At 45.1% G+C, this 22,150-nt stretch overlaps 1 protein-coding gene across 2 annotated transcripts in view; it reads left to right on the forward strand.

Annotated features, from left to right (window-relative positions):
* The first annotated feature begins 16,778 nt into the window (after nucleotides 1–16,778).
* Nucleotides 16,779–22,150, forward strand: part of lef1 (lymphoid enhancer-binding factor 1) — a 54,901-nt gene continuing 49,529 nt past the window's right edge. For both annotated transcript variants that reach the window (XM_086121169.1, XM_086121171.1), the window contains exons 1-2: nucleotides 16,779–17,495; nucleotides 19,483–19,540. In XM_086121169.1, coding sequence (XP_085977295.1) covers nucleotides 17,298–17,495; nucleotides 19,483–19,540 — 256 coding nt within the window. In that variant the 5' untranslated portion in view covers nucleotides 16,779–17,297. The remainder of the gene's footprint in view (nucleotides 17,496–19,482; nucleotides 19,541–22,150) is intronic.

Below are 22,150 nucleotides of genomic sequence, written 5' to 3' on the forward strand. Positions count from 1 at the left end.
TTCGTTTTTTGGCAATACTCCATCAAGTCAAGCTAGCCTTAGCGTGGCATCATGGGCATGCTTTAGTGAGCGGGGGTGTTTCTTTGGGCAAAGAAATGAGGGTGGTGTAAGGCGGTGTGGCGGGAGGTGGGGTGGTGAAATGAGTACCTTCAAATCTTGCTAGCAATTTCAAAGCTACATACAGCGGTGCATCAAAGCTCAACAAATGAGATTACCACTGCCCTTTTGAATTCACCGCATTGATTTCCAATTTCCACTCCACAAGAGCCGCATATTCAGTGGGGCGTCCCTTGAAAGGTGCTAGAATTGTTGTTGTTATTATTAGGAGCGCATTACCGGGACACCAGTGTTTACCTCTCGCCTTCTCCCTCCATTGCGGAGTCGCATGCACCGCATCCCGCAGTGCTCCGCTGGCACAATGGGTGTCTCGCGGCATCAAAGGCCTGCTAGTGACAGGTTCATGGCGGGATCATGTTAAAAAGATCAAATAGTCTTTTTATTTTTTTCCAAGTCACAGAATGCAAAGTTAATTGAAATATGGTGAGAAGAGGAAAATAAGTGCGTGTGACACTTGTGACGGGGTCTCACTTGAGTAGAAAAACCTTTTACACTCTCTCATCTATCTTTAATTTTCATGACATTTTTTTTAATATTAATCTGTCAAAAAACATATATTCTTTGTAAGTCACATTTCCACTTTTATAGTTAGAGTTGTAATTTGGCTTACAAGTTTATTTTGTTCGGTGACCACGCTTGTAAGTGAAATCACTAATTTCACAAATCAGCTTTCCCCATTGAAATGAATTGAAATGCCATTAATCCGTTCTAGCACCTCAAAAGAACCCCCGCATTTTTTCTTGTGTAACAAGCACAATCACTTGTCGGAGCGATACTGAGGGCATATTTCGAGTGAAAATACAAATAATCCTGAAACACCTGATGCGCGGAGCAAATGGCTTACGCTCATTTCATTCACCTAAGCAATATTTGCCAGAAGATTTTGTTAGAGAAGCCTATTCCCATCCAAACAGCTCTCCCATGATTGCTTGTTTACAACCAACTTCCCGTCTGAATCGTAAACGCAGAGAGTGTTGCCGTGCGGTAATTCCCTTGGCAATTTGATCACCAGGCACCGGCCTCTTTCCGAGCGTTGCCAAAGTGAGCAAACTAATCTCGCAAAGGCCAGCCCAAACGCAAGGACCGGTCGCTAAACGGGTGTGTCATCATGATGACAATGATAAGCGCAGGCTTGACCCGGTGATACCTCCAAAGTCAAACCTCACGCGGCAGGAGGAGATCCCACCACTTCTTTTCAGAGTGTGTGAAGAGGACTTCAGTGGATTATTTTGATCGCTGGAGTCAGAAAGGAGGAGCCGCCGCCACTGCGATTGGTCCGTATGTCAGGGCGTCCTCACGCTTGGACATTTGAACTGTGCGGGACTTGGCCGACATCTCCCCCCTTTGCTCTCTTGCCCCCCCGCTGGCCTGTGCTCACACTGCTCTGCCGTCCCGCCTTTGTGGATTATTTCTACCCCTTGTGTTTATTTCAATTGTGGAAGGTGGCTGGTAGCATGGCATATGGAACAAAACACAATGCTAATGACCAATGACCTTTTTTTTTTTTAAAGACTGAATTGTTTCTCGGAGATTGCTGTAAAATAATGATATATTGATTGATGATGGTGTAGTATTTAAAAACAAAGTAAGGAACTGAAAAAATTACAAAAAATACTCAAAAGTTGCAAGAACAAGATGTGCAAGAAGAAGAAGATTTTTCCCGATAATCACGACCTGGACATTGTCTAAGTTCTCGTGAATGAGCAACCGCAATTGTGGTTTTGCGCAGAGTAAACAGAGCTGCAGTGGGTTTTGTTGGACGCGCAGATTAGCTCGACGGCGTTTTCGCATTTTATTCTCCTTTGAAAGGAAGTCCCGCTTCATACCTGTTGAGGGAGCCCTAGAGCAAGAAACTCCAACTCCGGTCAACGGGAACAGTACAAAGTTGCGAGCTTTTAAAAGTGTCGATATCAAACACTATGGCAGAATTGTACAAATGTTCGCCTCGATGATAAAACTCCTTGGGTGTGAATGCATTTGCTCCAGCGGAAGGGAGAGCAGCCGGCACATGTTGAAAGGCATGGCGGCTCTTTAATGTGGCTCCAAGCTCGCCGGTCCGGGGCCCTAATGAGCTGATGTGGAACCGTGCCGCTCGCCTACCCATCGGGCAGCTCTCCTGGTGCCATTAAGGAGATGCCCCTGAATTCCTCTGGAGAAAAAAACCCCCAAAAACCTCAAACACACACACACACACACACACAACCCTGAAAGACTGACACGTGGCCTATTAGATTGGTTGAAACGTATGCCTTTGTTTGCCAAAAGACTCCACCCAGCTGTTAGCAAAACACATTTCGCACATGACGCCGTTGACTGAGACTCTGCAACAGCATCTGTCGATTTCAACTTAATTGCGTCCCCAATTTGCTCTTCTCCAATTTAAGCAAAGCATGGAAGTGGAACCTTCTGAAGTCGAATGCCCCCTGAATTTCAAGAAATTGATCACGTTTCAGGGAAACGATACACATGAATCCCCCCGCAGATTTGCCATTCATTTATTCACCGATTCACTTCATCAAGTTTTCCTTTCTGAACACACGCTTTGCAAATGGCAATGTCACATTCGAGGCAGTCATCCCTTTTCAAAAAAAAAAGACTGACACCTGCATTTTGCGCTTACACACACACACACACACACACACACACACACACACACACACACACACACACACACACACTTGTTGGTCTATACATATATATATATATATATATATGTATACACACATTTCTATGTATTTATTTATTTATTTTCCACACACACTTTCACACAAAACATACATACACACACACACACAACTTCAAATTAGTGTTTGCACTTAATAACGTGTCACTATCTGGCTGACAACGTCTCGCATCAAAGTGGGCCTGTGTCAAGATTTCCGGTGCAGGCAAAATATTGGTTATTTGTCAAGAGTGGGCTGCGTATGTGGCAGTGGCACACGACTCAGTGAACAGGATGAATAATCCCCCAACACCATCAAAGGGGGCCTCGACTGGAGCACTCAGCCCATGACAGCGCAGCATCCAGCCTGCCGGTCGCTCTGCTCACCGCCGGAGACTGCGGAGGTTGACGAGCCATGGACACATAATGAAAAAAAAAATGGAATAGTGAGTCGCTGGAATGGAAAGCAGAAAAAGCTATCTTCAATAATCTTGTTTCTACTCCTTGTTCTAACCTCATGCATTTTATTAATTCACACTTGACTGTTCTAAAAAAAATGTCACGTGCAAAAAGGAAAGTCGAGTATTTTGAAGTCTATTTCACTGTTGTGAAAGGGTTTCGCATTTTAAAATTGCGTGCGTTAGAAAAGCTTGTCTTTGTGCTATTTTTATTTTCTGTCACCGATCGATATGTTGTTCGAAAAATAGTCGGTAATGACAAAAAGTATCGAAATTTATTTTGGTACCATTGATACCAAAATGGTGGTATCGAGATGACCCTCGGCGCAATACTTGTTTGGTATTAGGAAAAATTAAGCAAATCACAGAGAGTAAAAAAAAAAATTGAATAATTTCATTTGCCTTGTAAGTTAGCGAGAAGTTAGGTAGAAAAAAAATTGCTTAATACGGGTTTGGAATTTTGCCCCTCCAAAATGTGCTCTAGTTAGACGAACGAACAAAGTATTCAACCGAGCTTTTTATACTGAGGGATTGCAGTCCTTCAAGTAACTGAAGACGAATTTAAAAATATTTGGGGTGATGTCTTTGCGACCACAGTTTTGTAACTGGCCTGCCCGTTGAGGGAATCGCAGAGAATCACCGCTGGCACATTGCCTCCGGCTCCCCTGGCGTCCTCAACATCGCCGCCTCTGATCTGGAGCCAGGTCCGCTGGCCCACCTCATGGCCCAACCTTGGCTGTCATCTCCAGCCTCGCACCCCCCCCCCCCCGTGAGCCGATGCCCATTCCGTCTCCCCTGCCTGTCATGGTCAGCCATGTCTCAATTGCCAAATGTTTACGCAAACCGAGGCGCTCGCAATGCTTTTTGTTAAAGAGACGGACATGCAATTAACCTCGGGCGGCAGGTGTTTTGACTGACTCGGTGAGAGCAACGCAAATCTGGAATCTTTGTGGCGCTCTTGCGGGGGGGGTTGTGTCTCACTGACTTATCACTGGACTGAAGGGTTCGGACCCATCCCCAAAGGAGTAGGAGTAAGGGACTGAGTAGTGAACTGAAAATAGAAACAGTTTTTTTTAACCTGGTTGCAAATATTTGAACTGTTTTATTTATTATATCATCCAAACCAGGGTTGTCAAACTTGTTTTCGTCACAGGCCACATTCTAGCTATGGTGGCCCTCGGGGGGGGGGGGGGGGGGGGTTATAACGGTTAAGCCATAAATCACACTTCAGTCCGTCCCCTTGATTTTAAGTTCATGATTTGTTAGGGCAACATAATGCAACACAAGTATACACCGGCTCGCACGCATCTGCGAAATGACCAACACTCGGTCTAACCTGCCTCGGCGCAGTTTTACGCCTCAATGGATTTGCTCCCTGTCACAAAGATCGAGTCTAGAATTTTTGAACTTGTGGGGGCGAATTATAAGTGTCCTTTTGCATGGCACATCCTCGAGATAATCGACGACATTTCATGCCATGTTCTGCCGACGTTGCTGTCGATGGCGTAAAAGCGTAAAAAATTCACATCCTTCTTTCAAATGGCATCAATGAGTTAAGACCTTATCAAGCATCCTTTTATTATCCAACTGATTTCATGATAACTGGTGAAACTGGTGATGGTGGACTAAATTTTTCCAACTTTCTAGCCGGCATGACTGACTGAATCCTATCATGTCAATTTTCACCAGTATATGAATACTTGCAAAAATGTCTGCATTTTCATGCATTTTGGAGCCCCCCCCCCCACCCAAATGTAATTGATTCTAACACACTTATCTGTATTACGCTGAAGAAGTAAGAGCACCTCATCCTTTTTGAGGCCTTTGTGAATCCGCCGAGCCGACGACACGTCGACTCGCGTCAATAAATAAATTCCGCTTTCAAAGCTGCCCACATCCAGCCTTGCCAATTGGACACCGTCGCTCACCCGGCAATTAACGTCAAGCCGTCGCCGTCCATTCACATGCAGATTTGACCCGAGCTCGCCGCTTTGTTTCATTCTGTGATGCTCACCAGGACAGTCGTCCATGTTTGGGTTCCAGCGACATGTATTGTGATATTGTGCTGCAAACACTTTGGCTGTGTTCACATACCAATTTGTTTTTCCATACAGCTTAATTTGATGATGTATGAAAAAAAAAAATATATATATATAATAATCCGCAGCAACATTTTTTACACTGTCCAGGACATTCGGTTTAAATGTTGTCATTGAGCAGCACATTTGGCTTCAGTTTTCCAAAGAATATTTGCATTGTCTGGTTCACTTTCAGACATTTTCTTAATTATCGTTATTAGAGTCATACGATAATAAGAATTGACATCGACAAAAATACTGTGTATGTAATGAATTCAAATAATATTTTTAATTAAGTGTTGGATTCAGCGACAGGTAGAATTTTTTTTCTTTTTTTTTTTTGTCTTCTGAAAAATCAAAGTTATAAATTACATGGTAAAAATCCGTCCCCATTTTTTTAAGGTCAAACTTCGAAGCAAACAAAAAAGAAAATCGATCAAAATTTGTATTATATTTTGGATCGCGTCAAAACTGCGTCGAGGGACACATAAAGCCATCTCCGATTAAAATTTCTTTCTTACAAATGATGAATCTTTGTACATCTATCCATGCAGTGACGTAACAGCGACAAGTCTAATTTGTTCTTCAAAATGTATTTCTCAGTGCCCAGTCACTTCTTTCTTGTTTCTTTGCCTTTCAATAAAGATGCGCTGTGCCTGCCGCCATTCCCCCCCCCCCCTTTCATTGTTCGCATTACGCAATCGGCTGTCATCACGCCGTCGGGCCATCCTCGCCGCGAATTACGGTCGGGCGCTCTGACTTCTTCAAATGCCCCCAACGCCTCAATGGCTCGCTCTCAGCGGAGCGAGCCAAACAAGCTGCGACTTCCTCCACCTCCCCGAAGCCGCGGCGGCCATCTTTTAATTATTTCATGCCCCTTGGTTCTGGGCGCGCAGGACGAGCTGCGGGAGAATGACGATGACTGACAGCCGGCGCCCATCCCACAGGAACTCATTAGGCTTTCCCCGAGTAAAAAGCTGGTGGGCACGCTGCTCTCGCTCCTCGCCTCTTAGTCCTCCGTTCGCTGGAGTTTGGAAAGAGCCAAGCAACCCAACTCCACCCCGCCCGATGCGGGGCTGAATTGACTCCGCTCTTATCTCGTCTGATCACAGGATCGCTTCAGAAATATTCTTTCATTTCAACTTTTCTTTTTGCTCATTTGTGACTCTTGCTCAGACTTGTGTTTTAGAGCTTTCTCCCCCATCGTGTTTGTCTCCCCGGTCCTCTCCCCCCCCCCCTCCCGCTTCTTCCCGCTGGGGTGATACAAGGCAGTGCTAAGGGTTCTGAGGAGCCCTTGAAGTGCCGGCCCCCTCAAGAGAGCGCTTTAAAGGACCATTTCATCATGTTCGAGGAGAAGGGCTTCTTAGGCGCGAAGCTCCCAACATGACTTGTATGAATCGAACGCAAACTCCCAGGAAAGTTTTGCTTTCATACCACTTTTTTTGTTTTTTCCGTTTACCAGTGGTTGTGAATGTCAGCGACGGCAAGTAAAAGTACTTGGTGTTTACCTAAAAATACAGCTACTTCATCTGGTTAAATTTGACTCCTTTGCTTGGCTGTCTGTGAACTTTTTCTTGAGTGACCAGTTGACACGACAGCTCTCCCAAGGCATCCATCCATCCGTTTTCCGATCCGCTTTATCCTCACAAAGGTCGCTAGGGGTGCTGGGGCCTATTCCAGCTGTCTTTGGGCAGTAGGCGGGGGACACCCCGAATCGCAGGGGACACAATTTCGAGTGTTCCATGAACCTGCCAAGCATGTTTTGGAATGTGGGAAGAAACCGGAGTACCCGGAGAAAACCCACGCAGGCAAAGGGCAGAACATGCAAATTCCACACAGGAAGGCCGGAGCTGGAATCGAACCCCGCATCTCTGCACCGTGAAGCCGGCGCGCTAACCGGTCAACCACCGTGCCGCCATCCACATTACGATCCATTCTCATTTATTTTTGTGGGCCTTTTGCAAATAGGGATGGAAAGTTCTTCCTTCATTCTTGCGCCTCTCGTGGATCTCCTGTCCCTCCTTGAAACCGTCCCCCCCGTCCCCCCGCATCGCTCGGCCCATCTGGGCTGTCTGCCGGAGTCGGCAACGCCGGTCCCTGTCAGGGGAGCTCAGTGGGGCCCTGCTGGAGACACAAAGGGCGGATTATCGCAGCTGCCAGTCAGACTAAAACCCGCGCACAACAGCTCTTCTCCAGTCTATAGCGGTGTCCTCAGCCCTCGCGCCCGGGCCTCGTCACAAAGGGACATCATTAGCTCACGCACAAAGGGACCCCCCCCCCCCCCCACCCCCACAACCACATCTTAAGCAACACCGTAATCAGCCGCCACAAATAGTGTGATTAGTGGAGATGATATGCACGTGTAATGTATGCTAAGAAAGTGTCATCTGCTCCAAAAATGAGAGCGATACAGTGCAGATGGATGAGACGGTGCCGTTTCGGAATCAATCACTGTGTCTGTTTGGGCTTTGGAGAAGCGATAAGCTTGTTAACATTCAATCAGTTTTGACAGGTCAGGTAAACATTGGAGGGAAAAAAAAGTGCATTTATCATTTGGCATGTAAATAAACACGACAATCGTCAGTGAGGAAAGGCTTCTGCGCCCTTAGAACTCAGATGGACAACCGCGGTACTGAACGGATTGATGGACAAATTAGCATTGGTGTTCATGTATTCGCTTCAACATGAAATAATACGAGGCGGCCCAGTGGGCGATTGGTTAGCCCGTCGACCTCACAGTGCAGAGGTGCAGGGTTCGATTCCGGCTCCGGCCAGTGCCTGCGTGGCTTTTCTCCGGGTGATCCGGTTTCCTCCCACATTCCAAAAACATGCATGGCAGGCTGATTGAACACTCAGACTTGTCCCTAGGTGTGATTCTGAGCGCGGATGGTTGTTTGTCTCTGTTCATCTGCGATTGGCTGGCAACTGGTTCAGGGTGTCCCCAACCTACTGCCCGATGACAGCTGGGATGAATCCAGTCGCCATCGATTTGAAAATGTTGACGAAAGAAAGGGAAAAAAAGCAAAAATATATTTTTGTTCAACATTTACCTTTGGCAATGTTTTGCACATCAACCGATCCGGTTTTGGTGTTCTGTCAGTGCCAGTGCAACATTTTCAGTCTTTGAATAGGGAACAGCAGAGTGCGGGTGTATCCAGAATCCTACCCTTGTGTTTTTTCTTTAAATGTCCATTTTCGGAGACTGTTCCAGGTGACTTTGGATGAGAGGCCAGGTACACCAGGAAACGTCATTAAAAATAAATAAATAAATAACAAGCAAACAACCCATCAGCAAGCTGACTCTTTGTCAAAATTGCTTTTTTTTTGGAATTGAAGGCTTCTGCACACCCGATACTCCCACTTTGAAGTAAATAAACAATTTTAGGTCACCTGGTCGTACGCCGTCTTTTTAAAGCAAAATCACACCGACGACCCTCATTTTCCATCATTGCTGCGCCGGGGAAAAAAAGGTGACCTCAGCACAATTTGGCAATTGCGGACATATCAGAAGGTAAGAGCACTTCACTGGACCGAGATGAAAACAGAGCCTTTACCCCGGGGCTACCGTGTTTGCGAGCGTCAGTCCGAGTCAACGCCAAGGCAACTCCATGGGAGCAGTGAAACCAAAAGAGGGCGAATGACATTGACAGCAGCGGAAGTCACAAACAAGTGGAGAGAGAAACAAAAAATAATAATATGGCTTTTGGAAGGTCAACGAAACAAGTCTTCCTGGTACAATTTAATTCCAACGCAAGGACGTTTGGTACACGAGTGAATGTTTACTGAACATTCCACCATTGTCACATGCCTTGAAGGTGTGCCGGTGCTAAAGGACACGCTTGGGCGACCGAGCTTTATGAAGCAGATGGCAGGCGAAACATGGCTAGAAGGGCTTTAGCGTCACCGGACTTCCTTTGGGATTTTTACCACATTTAGAGTCGTCTTTATTGGCTAAATATGTTAAAAAAAAAAAAAAACATGCGAGGAATTTGTCTCTGGCAGTTTGGGCCACTCTAGTATTACAGCGACAAGCAACTATGGCACAAAGAACATTTAGGATGTAACACATAATGAATACCGCAATAGTGGCGCATGTTAAATTGGCAAAAAAAAAAAAGCAAAATGATTAGTCAACTGTGTAGGGAGTTTATGGCAAGAGGGAAGAAGCTTCTGGAATGTCGTTTGATAGAGCCTACCTGAAGGAACGTGCTGGAAGAGGTGGTGACCAGGATCCGGAAGGTCAATGAGAATTTTATTCATTCACCACCGTTGACATCAAACGTCGGCAGTGAACGAATTGGAGCCTGATGTTAACTGGGTCCAACATTCTGCTGGAACTCTTTTTGACCATTAAAATAAATCACTCCGTCCAGATTCTAAAATGCGTGTCCCCCTTTTGGCAAGAGGCGGGGTACACACTGGACTGGTTGCCCGTCAATTGCAGGGCAAATGTACTTGTCGACAAGCAAACACTGACGCCAATGCACGAAGGCCCGGGCTGAGGTTAAAACCCTCCACCTGGGGATCGTGAGGCAAACGCGAAAACTGCTATACCACCGTGCTGCCTTACCACTGATGAAATACCGGTTTCTGCTTGATGCCACGATATGTTTCTCATGGAAGGAATCTAAACAATGACATAATGGGATCCCAGGGCCAGAAGTAACATTACTTTCTATCCGGATAAGAACTGATAACCCTACACACACACACACACACACACACACACACACACACACACACACACACACACACACACACACACACACACACACACACACACACACACACACACACACACGTGTCCGCCGAGAGTCAAAGCAGGCTAGGTGATGTTTACTGTTTAGCCCTGCGTGTTGATGTAATGAGACAAGCAGGCTGATAAGAGCGGGCCAGAGGCAGCGCCGCTCCCGCGTTTGATCTCGGGTACAAACGCGGGAGCGGGGTCAGCGAGGTGCGGCGTGCGCTTGATTAGTAACTGGATGACGAGGCGGGTCGCGGGGCGGGCGGGGGGAGTCAACTCTGACCCGGTACACCGACACGCCGGGCCCTGACGCAACGCACCGCGCTTTCTCCAATAACACGGTGGGATGAAAGGAACGGCGGCGCGTGTGTGCTCGCAGGACCGGGATCCGCTTCCCATTTGGACCTCAACAATGCACACAAAGTGCACAGTGGAGAAGCTGGCCCGGCCTGGTTCAGTGTAGTCATCCCGGGCAAATCATAAACGGTGATGTGCCACTTTGCGTCGTTATTATTGCTTGGTGCAATGAAAGCACTGTTTTTTAAGGTTCGGATTCCAAAATCCAGACTCGGTCCCCCAAAGCCAGTTCGACAGCGCAACGTGAAATTTAGTACCGGTTCAGGGTGTCCCCCGCCTACTGCCAGAAGACGGCTGGGATAGGCTTCGGCGCCCCCCGCAACCCTTGTGGGAGGATGAAGCGGATCGGAAAATGGATGGAAGGATAGATTATTTTATTTGCCCCCCCCCCCTCCTCCCAAACTAAAATTTTAGTTGTAGCGATTTTGTTAGTTTCCATTAACTCTAATAACTTTTCATCTAACACACAAATACATTTACCGCACCGCGATCAAACCAACGTTGTCGTTCCTTCGTGAAACCTTTGACGAAAACTTTCAACCAGTTTGTTGCCTCGTCACCCTTTGCTGAGAACTTTGTTGACATGCGTCTTTATCGGCCTGCGGCGTTTCCTTCCACAGGGGCAGCATTTCCGTCGAGATCATTTCATTTTAATGACGGTGTGGCTGTGAGCAGGGGTCATAAATCACCGCCTTCCTTCGCCGTACCCCCCCCCCCCCCCCCCCGAGACACTTTTTCTTCCCCTTCATGAAGCCGCCTACCAATCCGAGCACCATAATCACTCACCTCGGTCGTACACCCCCCCAAGGAGTTACAAGTTGCTCTTTTTTTTTTGGTTGATCAATGGCGTCTCATCACACTTTTAATTGCCGGCTTTTTTCATCCTAATTTGATGTTTGTGTCCCGTCTCGGCGCAGGACTGTAATTTTCGCATCAAGGAAGACGGAAGGGGATGACGAGCAGGTGGAGGGATGAAGCCGCGCGAGGGAATTTTTTAACCTCCGAGCTCAGTGACGTCGCGGCACAACCGCCGCAAGTCGGCGCGCTCCACAACGGCAGCGGCGGGGCGGCAAACTGCAGACAATTAGCAAGATTTCTGGTTTGAAGTGTTTTTGCGCAGCGGTGAAAAGAGAACAAATTAAAGAGGAGACCAAAGTAGACAACCTCGAGCGCGTTGTTTCAACAAAGAGAATTTTTGCAACAATCATCTCCAGTTTTAAACAAATGCAGACTGTGTCGAGAAAAGAAGTGAACATGCGGAATGTTCACAGTGTCGTTTCGCAAGAGTATTTTCTGGCAAGGATTTTTTTTAATGGCATTCTGACAAAAATTTAATATTCGAATACAAACCTGACAGGTTTTTTTTTTGTTTTGTTTTTTGGGACAAGGGGGTGGTTATGTATATTTTTTCTTTTTCCATTCCTGTCTGGTCTCCATTTTTTGTCCGTTCTTTTTTTTGGGGCGGTTTGTCCTTTTCCAATTCCCTCCATTTATATTTTTTCCATTTTGAATTTTGTCTCCTCAGTTTTTCATTAAGGTAAAAAAAAAAAAAAAAGCCCCTAAAAGCCTCGCTGCCTCAAAATTATGACCGAATATGGAAAGTGTGTCCATTAAATTTCGTGGCAAAATGAGGTGAAAGCCAGCATTTTGAAGGAAGGAAAAAAAATCTCCGTTTGTGATGGAATATTGCATTTATTTGCCAAAATATTGCAATTTGTAAAAAAATATTTGGCTGGGAGGGGATAATATTCCGGTGGCAAAATATTCCCTTGAGAGGCAGAATATTCCCTTTCGGAAGTGTCACAATTTGTGCCAGAATATTGCATTTCTACAATTGTACAATTCAAATGCAACCTAGCATCTTGAAATTAAAATAAATAAATAAATAATAATAATAATAATAATAATAATAATGATAATTAAGAAGGGGCGACCCAGTGGTCCAGTGGTTAGCGCGTCAACCTCACAGTGCAGAGTTTGTGGGTTCGATCCCGGCTCCGGCCTGCCTGTATGGAGTTTGCATGTTCTCCCCAGGCCTGCGTGGCTTTTCTCCGGGTACTCCGGTTTCCTCCCACATTCCAAAAACATGCATGGCAGGCTGATTGAACACTCGAAATTGTCCCGAGGTGTGAGTGTGAGCGCCGATGGTCTTTCATCTCTGTGTGCCCTGCGATTGGCTGGCAACCGGTTCAGGGTGTCCCCCGCCGACTGCCCGAAGACAGCTGGGATAGGCTCCAGCACCCCCCCGCGACCCTTCTGAGGATAAACCGGATCGGAAAATGGATGGATAATTCAGAACACGGTGTCGACCATTCACACAGTATTGTACCGTATGGCGTCCTTTCATAGAGCATGATCACATTTTGCTGACGTTAAATTACGGCCCTTATGTATGCGTCGCTCCTATATATACTTTGCCTTCATGTAGTATCTGTGTCGTGAGAGGAAAGTGAATTGAGGTCACTACGCAGCAGGGATGCTTCCTTTTCATGTGCCATCCAGAGGGGTCACTCTTATGAACTCATTAGCGGAGAAATGCTAATGTAGCGCTCCACACTTACTTGTTCTCCTCCTCTTTTCCCCTTTTCCTCATATTTATTCCCCGGTCCAAATTAGATCGGAATGTTCCGCGTGTCGATGCCAACGGCGGGGCGTTCGCTTTTGTGCTTTTCAAGGTGTTGCCTCGTCACAATTACACCGCAAACAAAGGCACTGTCTGTCGCCGTAAGTGGTCTGGTGCACTTCCATCATCGTTCTAACATCGAACCTTTTCCCGCCAGGTAGCGCCTCAAAAATTATAATGACCAACTAGTCAAGTACAAGAGTGTAGTAGGCCCAAGTGTTCATTAAAAAACGTAAAGTGCAAAGTTTCAACAGTACCGCTGCATATAAAGAGTGAGAAAAAAAAACATTGTAAGCAATGGTTCCGTTTTTGCGCAAGAGTTGAAGACAACAAAAGTTGAAAAGTTAAATATAACTGAAAATGGACTGGACAGTAATACCTTGTTGAGTGTTCCAGACCACCTCCGTGATTGACGAAATACGAAAAGTGGCGACCAAATATTTATTTCATGATTTTTATTCATTTTAAGAGTTTCATGCGGTACACCAGAATATATGCATGTGAGTTGCAGTTAGTATTTTTGTCCACCGGAGCTCACCATCATCATGTTCTACACTGTAGTATCTGTGATGTTGGATGACAAAACAAAAATAGAATAGAATCAAAGAAAATTGAGCATGATGTCCAACTCAAGGCCCGGGGGCAATATCTGGCCCCACAACATTATTTTCTGTGGCCCGCAAAAGCAAATGATCTGTATAAACTTCCTGATTTTTGTTTAAATTTCAAAACTGTATTGCAATCATTTTTTCTTACCAAATCCGCCTTTTGAAATGTAATAATTGAACGTTTAATTTTTTAATTATAAGCCTGTGATCTCAAAATGAGTTATTCATCAATTTGTGTGTGTGTGTGTGTGTGTGTAACATGAGCCAATGATATATTCATTTGGGTTCAGGGCCATACCGGCCCTCTAAAGGAGGGCCTCACTAAAATGTAGCCCGCGGCAAAAACAATGAATTTGGCACCTCTGGAATCGGGTGACTCTCCTGCAGGTGCGCTACTGGACATTTGCCCATTTCTCTTCATTGGTCCCTGAATTTTTTGTTCTTCTCTCGATGTAGCGACATGAAGGCTCAACATTTAAATGTTCTTCCACTACATGGAGGAATGGAAAATATACCCCTTATGGGATCGAATATATCATTTGGTGACAAAACATTTTGGGGGAGTGGCAAAATATACCATTAGGTGCCAAAATAGAAGGTTTTGTGGCAGAATGGGCCCTGCAGGCCTTTACCTTGATAGGCCACAAGTCCTTTTTTTTCTCCAATTAAAAAGCATATTGAAGTGTGTATTCTGCTCATATTCAGTCATGCTGTATAACTTTCCCATGCCCGCAGCGTAGCTTGGCGTCCTTGTAACAATCATCACTTAAAATGAAAATACTCCCTACTGGAGACGGACAAACATTGGACTGCGCTAGTTGATACAAGCTGACAATTGGTTTAGGAGAAACGAAAGTTATGATGTCACACCTTGAGTTTTGGTGCCACCCTTCTGATGATGTACAAATGATGTGAAACACTTTCTGCTTCGCGCTCGTGACACGCAGCCATTGTCTGTAAACCGCGGGTGCCCGGAATATTGTGTTCTTAAAAGCTTCGAAAAAACTCGTCATGGACTCCAGCCTGTATTTGGATTACCAGTATTCTCCTCGTTTGAAATTCCACGAATATGAGGAGGAAAGAAGGCCACTTTACCCCCAACAATATCAAAGGTAAACAAATAAATAAATAAATCACCCTAAAAACAAACAAATAAATAGCGGTCCCTGTTAGGGTGGTTTGGGGAGCTCGGGTCATTTGTGAAACAAGATGGCTAATTAAATTAACGAGTTACAAGAATGAGGCAAAACAGCAGCAGCTTCCCTTTTTTTGTGTGGCTGAAAACAAGACGAAATCTTAGCTATTTTTTATTTATTTTTTGGTCTCCCTGAAAGCTCGGTTGTTGGGCTCTAATTAACTCTTACGAAAGTGTGTGCGTGCGCGCGCACGCGCCTGTGCCTACGTGTGCGCGCGCTCTTTCCGCTCTACTCTGGAATGCCGCCAGTCCCAGCTCTTTTCCACGCGCGCCTTCCAAAAACCCAAAAAGCCTTTGATCTTTTTTTTTTTCACCGCCTCCTCCCCTCTAATGTCTCCCTAGATCTCCCCCTCTCTCTCTCTCTCTCTCTCTCTCTCTCTCGCTCAGCTGCTGGAAATGTTGGCCTGGCTCCACACTCGGACCAAATTTAGTCATACAAAGGGGAGGGGGGAGTTGCGGGGGTGTCAAGGGGGGAGTCCGGGGAGGAGGGGGGGGGGTGAGGAAGCAGGTCGGGAAGAGGGGATGGAGGGGGTGAGGGGGACAGGGTGGGTTGGGGGGGCTAGGGCTACAGGGATGAAAGAGCCAGCCGCTGCCAGATCAAAGGCTGCCGCAGCTCCGCCCCCACTAACCCCCCCCACCACCACCCACCCCCCTTCCCACACTCCCACCCTCTTCCTTCTCACCCCTCTCCCTCCATCCTCTCACCCACTTCCTCCCCGCGCTGCACTTTATAAAGTTGAGCCGGCTCAGACCGACTGGGATTCTCATGCATGCCTGAAACACTGCAACATGGAGGAAATTGATGAGCACGAAATTTGTATCGTTACCGTGGTGCGTTTTGTGACGTCCCATTTACGTGGCGAAATATACACTTTGGATGAGAATTTTTGAATGATTGTCCCAGCAGGGCTAATATTGACAGTCACATCTACATCCCTAAGGTCACAAATTGGTCTGACCTGCTAACTTGGGTCAATTTGACCCAACTTTCTTTCTTTCGTTTTTATTTATTTTTTTTTTGTATGGAACAATCCAAATGGTTTGCTCCAATTGACCCAAGTTAGCGGATCAGTCCGATTTCTGACCTGGCATTTTTAAGGGTGTACATAGCGCCTTTTTATGGCATTTATATGACAAAAGGTTGAACCCAAAAACTCATATTGCCCCCCCCCCCGTCACTATGTTTGGGAAACTCTCATTTGAATGAAGCAGTCCAAATGACTTCAAACAAGTACAGTCAGTCGCTGTTACCCTTTGTTGGGCCCAAATCTTGACCCAAAGTGCTGGGCCAAATCCGTAACCTGCACTGAGTTTAACCCATTTAAACCCCAATTTTTCCCAGACATTTAAAAGTCCAAATCAGGTGTCATTGGTTGCCCTTTTAAGTAATCAGTAATAAAAATCTCTCCAGCCCTGTAAATTAAATCATTGTTGTCTTTCACAAATGTGACCGGTGGGATTAAATGGCTTAAGTAACCCAACATTGACTTGCTCCCTTTTGGACTCAGTGTTGCGTTCGCCCTTTCACACAATTTGGGTTCCTCTTGACCCAGCAGTTTTGGGTGTAAATCTTAAATTACAACGAGTTCAACTCGCCGAATGCCATTATCCGAGGAGAATTTCTCTCAAAACAAATATCGAGAAATCCTCGCTGTGTCAATAAATCAACCCGCATTTCTCGCAGCCGTAAAGCTTTCAATCCCTCCTGCAAAATGACCAAAATGAGTTAACCCGCTTTAGTTTTCAGTGGCTCAACTTTCTTACCGGCCTTGCAGGTCTTTCCAGGAATGGCCCCTAATACTGTAAAAATGGACACCCCGCCCCCTCCGTCCACCACGCGTGCTTGTTTTGAGCGCTCGGTCCACGCGTGGGCTTGTGTGCTCGGCCCATTTGTTTGGGAGAAGTAAAGTGGGAGTGTCAATCAGTGCTGACTGGAGCGGAGGAGGAGGAGGAAAAAGGAGGAGGGAGAAGCTCCATTACCAACACACGCTCACACACACCGGTTACATTTCACCGTGGAAACGCTGCAGGAGCGCCGGGAAAGTCTTCTCCACGGAGTGCGCGCGTGTGTGTGTGTGTGAGTGTGAGTGTGTGTTTTGGTTTTAACATCACCTTTCTTTTGCCTTTCGTTCCAATTTGAAGGACCGTGGATGCGCACATCCGCACACAATTTTTGACTTCTCCACCAGGATCCATAAAGGGACTATCACATGTACTTTTTTTTCACCCCCCCCCCCCCCCATTTATGCGTGGATAAATCATCCTTGAGTGAAACGTGGTGATTTGCGGACCTTGGTGTGCTTTTGTGTTTTGTTTCCCCTCTGCAGGGGGTCAGCAACTTGTCTCTTTCCCACCGGGAGTTCCTATACCCTTTTTTTTTTTTTTTGTAGCACATTTTTTGTTTTTTTTTAGGAGGTGGGGACAGGATTGTGGGTGCGAAAAGAGGCGAGACGACATGCCTCAGTTGTCAGGCGGCGGGGACCCGGAGCTGTGCGCCACGGACGAAATGATCCCGTTCAAGGACGAGGGGGAGCCTCACAAGGAGCAGATCTTCGCCGAGCTCAGCCACTCGGAGGAGGAGGGAGACCTGGCCGACATCAAGTCCTCGCTGGTCAACGAGTCCGAGGGAAGCCCCAACAGTAACAGCCACGATGTGAGTCGCTTGCTCAGCCCAAAAACAAAAAAACGTGAGGCCTCAACCTCTGTTTCATTCATACAAAAATCATCCTTTCACTTGCCTTGAATTGGAAAAATAAGACCGGCTCCGAAAAAGATGCACATTGTGCTCCGAGGCCCGTTCGTACATTCACAATCATTTTATATCATCGTGTGTTGTATGAATGCGTGGGGTTTTCTTTTTTGACCTTTTTTTTTTTTTTTTTTTTTGGATGAGTCACAGTTGCTCAAGGGTTGCATTTTGCACAGCGGACCGGATGAAATGCTCTCTCAGGGCTGATTTCTGGCCCACGGGCCGTAAGTTGTCCACCACTGCATTCTGCAAATTTATTTAGTTCAAAGCATGTTTTTTGTTTTTGTTTTAATTTAGAAAATGACCAATCAATTGTCTCAATGTATAAAGGCCTTGCTAGGAGTCGGTTAATAAGGGGGTTGAAATGCCGTTGATTGGACAAAAAATAGCTTGTCATATTGATGTCAATCATGATGACAATCATATCAAGCCGAAACATTCATTTGGAGGGTGTCATAAAAAATAAAAAAAAATTTATAAGTATTCCTTTTTGAATATTTGAGCATTTGCATTTTGCAACAAACTAGTAAAAGGCAAGCGTCGCTACGGGAGGTGACGTCATAACAAATGTCAAACCAAATTTTTACGATCCAGAATGAGCAGATGTAAATCTTGGACATGCAATCTTATTGTGAGAACTCCTCGGCGTTGAATCTGGGGAAGGTGCTGCGCTAGTTGGATTGAAGCAGATGATTAAAATAATAATAATAACAATGACAATTTGTAATATTTGCCAATATCTGCGGTGTGTTGAAGAAACATTTGCATTGTTGTAAATAATATTTGGAATATTTTCTTCTCAATTAATGACATATTTTTCCTCTTTTGAATTTTAAATAAAATACACTATTAATTGAATGTGAAATATTTCCTAAATATTTAAACATTTCTAATAAATGTTTGATGCTTATTTTACCCCTCAAAGTAAAAATAAAATGCAATATTTGTAGTGTGCATTCAACATATTCAAAATTTGCTCTAAATAATTATCAATTTTTTTTTAGATATGGAGTATTTTTTTCTTATTTAATATTTGCTATATTTCTTTTTAGAATATTATCAAACTTTGATTTTTGCTCATCTTGTTTGCTAACCATCACAAGGCATCAATCTTCCTTGCGCACCCACACACACACACACACACACACACGCGCCCGCGCGCGCACACACACACACACACACACAGGTAGAGGTAGAACTAAAAAGTGAGGATGTTATTGGAATGTTGTGTTTTTAACCACCGTGTTAATGAAATTTGGGGACCCCTGTCTGGCCTGAGACTGCGAAATGTTCAGAGACACGAGGCTGACGTGAAGTGAATCTTAATTAGGATGCAGGAGAAGTTCCGTCTTGCACAGCTGGAAGCCATCCTGATGATGTGTGCGTGCATGTGTGTGTGTGTGTGTAAGTGCGAGGGTGTATTCGGTGTTTTCATCAACCCAAACAAAAACTGGGTGTTTGAAATGCATTTTTCTTTTTGTAAAAAATAAAAATTCAATTTTGTAAAAAAAAAAAAAAGAAAAAAGATGACAGCCTCAATTGACGTATGATTGCCGTCTGGAATGAAAATGAGTGAGCTCCTAGGAAAACAAGTTAATTTGTAAAAGCCCCTCAAGGCCATGCCGCCTTAATTAAGTGGGAGAGACGCTGGTGTGTGTGCATGTGTGTATGTGTGTGTGTGGGGGGGGGTGCACCTTGTTGACAAGCAAAAAAAACAAACAAACAAACGATAAAGAATCACATTCACTCAGGCCGTGTTATTCTGCGGTCTTCTGACCATATCAGCAGCTCTGCGTGTCGAACGGCATCTGAAGGCCCTCCCAATCGATTCACCGCCATTCAATTTCTCCCCTCCTTCTTTTTTTTTTTTCTGGCTTCTTTTTTCACACAGGCGGCAAGACAGTCCCAAGACTCATATCACGAAAAGCACAGAGAACATCCCGACGATGGTGAGTGACGCAAAAAGATTCCTTTCTCCTTCCTGTGCCAGGAATGGGAGACATGTTTTTTTGAATACTTCGAAACAGCAGTCACTCTGCTTCCAAGGCCTTTCCAGAAAGAATACATGTTGTTCCATCTTCAGTTTCGAGCTATTTCAAAACACTAGTTCCCGTAGTCGATCATTAGAACTCTCAAAACTCACTCAGCCACAAAGTAAAACAAACAAACAACAACAACAACAAAAACAGTTTATCCATTGCACCCAAATTTAGGTGGACATATCTGTCATAGGATGAAAAAAAAAATCTCCAGCAGTGAATTGTGAATTGACCATTTCGGTTCAACGCTGCTTGCAGTTTTACTTAGAGTATCATTTTTGTTTTTCATCAAATTAATCGTCTCTTTAGGAGGGTCTAAACACACAAAAATCGAGCTTTTGCAAGCGTGTGTGACCTGGTGAAAATTTGTGTAATTTTGTGGTACCCAGCATAACCCCCTCAAAATTCACTCAGTTGCACACCTACAAAGTTAAAGAAAAAAAAAGTTAGCCCTCACTACCAGTATCACTGATTGACACCGAATGAGATGGATGTGTCTTTTGTAATACGGTGGACAAAAAATGTCTCAAGGACATTATTACTATTTTTTTCCCATACCGATTCTTGCATTTCAATGTGTCCTAAAAGCTGATTCAAACAACAACCAAATCAAACTTTAGACTCTTTTGATTAGTTATTGCGGAGAAAGCATTGAAGTAGTGGATACAAGTGTAAAAATAAGTTAACCACTGTCAAACTAAAACAACCATAAATTGTGTAGTCCTTACGCCATGACCGCCTCATATTGCTTTGTGTGCCAGTGAGGAGAAGCACGTCGCAGTCAAGCTAAACTCGGCTAACTTTGAGGCAAAAAGTTTCATAGTGCTCTACTGAGCCGCCATGACAGGAATATTAATCATAACCATTATAATTATCATTAACTGTTATTCTAGTGAAAAAAGAAGTTAGCTACTGTATATTGTTACCAGCGATTTAGGTAATGAGCAACCCAGCCAGGACAGAAATGCTACACTATTGCTACGGAGCACTATAAGGGCCTCAACATGACTGAAAACTCAGTCTTTTGCAATCTTGAGAAACATTTTGGTTTTTACTGTCTCCCGCGCTCCACCACCACCTCCACCACTACACACACAAAAGTACAGGCATCATAATTGTACTTCCACACAGGAAGGCCAGAACCTGAATTTGAACCGCCAACCTCTGCCAAAAAAAATGATCCCCGTACACAGATTTGTTTTGCCCTTTTATGAACTTTCAGATTTCTCATACAGAGAAGAAGAAAAGAAATCTTTGTGCATGCTACATGATGTTTAAGAGCTAGCTAGCGCTTGCTTGACGAATGCTGTCATGTTACCGCAACCTTGCTCGTGTTGGAAGCTAACAAAATGCTAATTTAGCTAATGATAAATGAAACATGAAAGCTATCTGTTATTTTCCTTGTTAGATAGAGAATATTTGAATGCCAGAAGTTGGTGGTTCACATCGAATCAGTCTTGGAGTAAAAAAAAAAATAAAATCTTTAGCAAGCTTTCAAAAGATGATTTAAAACAAAGTACACAACATGGCTGCCGAGACATGGCCATAGATCGGAAATGTCTTACTGCAGGGTCCTCTGTGTCCTCCATGGTTTTTTTTCCAGACCTGATCTCAAACCAGGACGAGAACGTACACATATGTTTAAAATGAAAACAAAAAAAGTAAAAAGTAACGTAGAAATAAATACACCACGTGGCATGATAAAAAGCCAAATACACTTGTTGCCTTTCTGTGCAAAACTGCAGACCAGAAGGCCTAAGCTCAGGTCTGAACCCAGAACTGCTGCACTGCGAGACTGACGTACTAACCACTACTTCCATGCATTACATTTTCAAGTCATTCTCTTCTAAATCTATCATCAGATGTGAACATTTTTTGATTGGACGGTCCCGTCTCCAAATTTAGATCAACCCAGCTGGTACCCATCACGCGTTGGTCGTAATAAACGCCGCGTCGGGGTCACACGCGGGGGCGCCACTCGGGGACCTCGCGGGCCTATTGTGACGTGACCTCCGCTTGGCGGGTCATCGCTGGGGCCTTTGAGGCGGAGTGTGCCTCCCCTTTGTTCCCCTTTCATGCACCCCCCTTGCCCCCCCCCCCCCTCCTCTCCCCTAACCCCATTCCTTCTCTCAAACCAAACACTGGCTTTCTTCACAACAAGATCCATGTTGCCGTCGGGCTAAATACCACAAACACACTCCCTCAGCGCCCCCACGCCCGCCCCTTGGCTTTATTACACAGTTGAGTGGCGAGTGGCGCTGAATTGAGTCCTCTTGTATCAAGCGCCGCCTCCTCCTCCTCCTCCTCCTAGTCTTGTTGTCGGGTCATAGAGGAACAGTTGAGGCGTCTCCTGTTTTGACACACTCTGTATGTTCTTCTAATTGGTGCTAATTGGCACAGAGGGGCTCCATTGTTCCCCCGCACATAATACAATTTAGTCGGAGTCCATTGTAAGGCCGCGGACAAAAGGCCGGGGGGAGAAATGGGCTGGTGGGTTAAAGCGATATTATTCGTCAGTGT

Source organism: Hippocampus guttulatus, chromosome 9 (assembly GCF_054856545.1).
Source record: "Hippocampus guttulatus isolate MCC_2025c chromosome 9, RoL_Hgut_1.0, whole genome shotgun sequence".
Taxonomy (NCBI): domain Eukaryota; kingdom Metazoa; phylum Chordata; class Actinopteri; order Syngnathiformes; family Syngnathidae; genus Hippocampus; species Hippocampus guttulatus.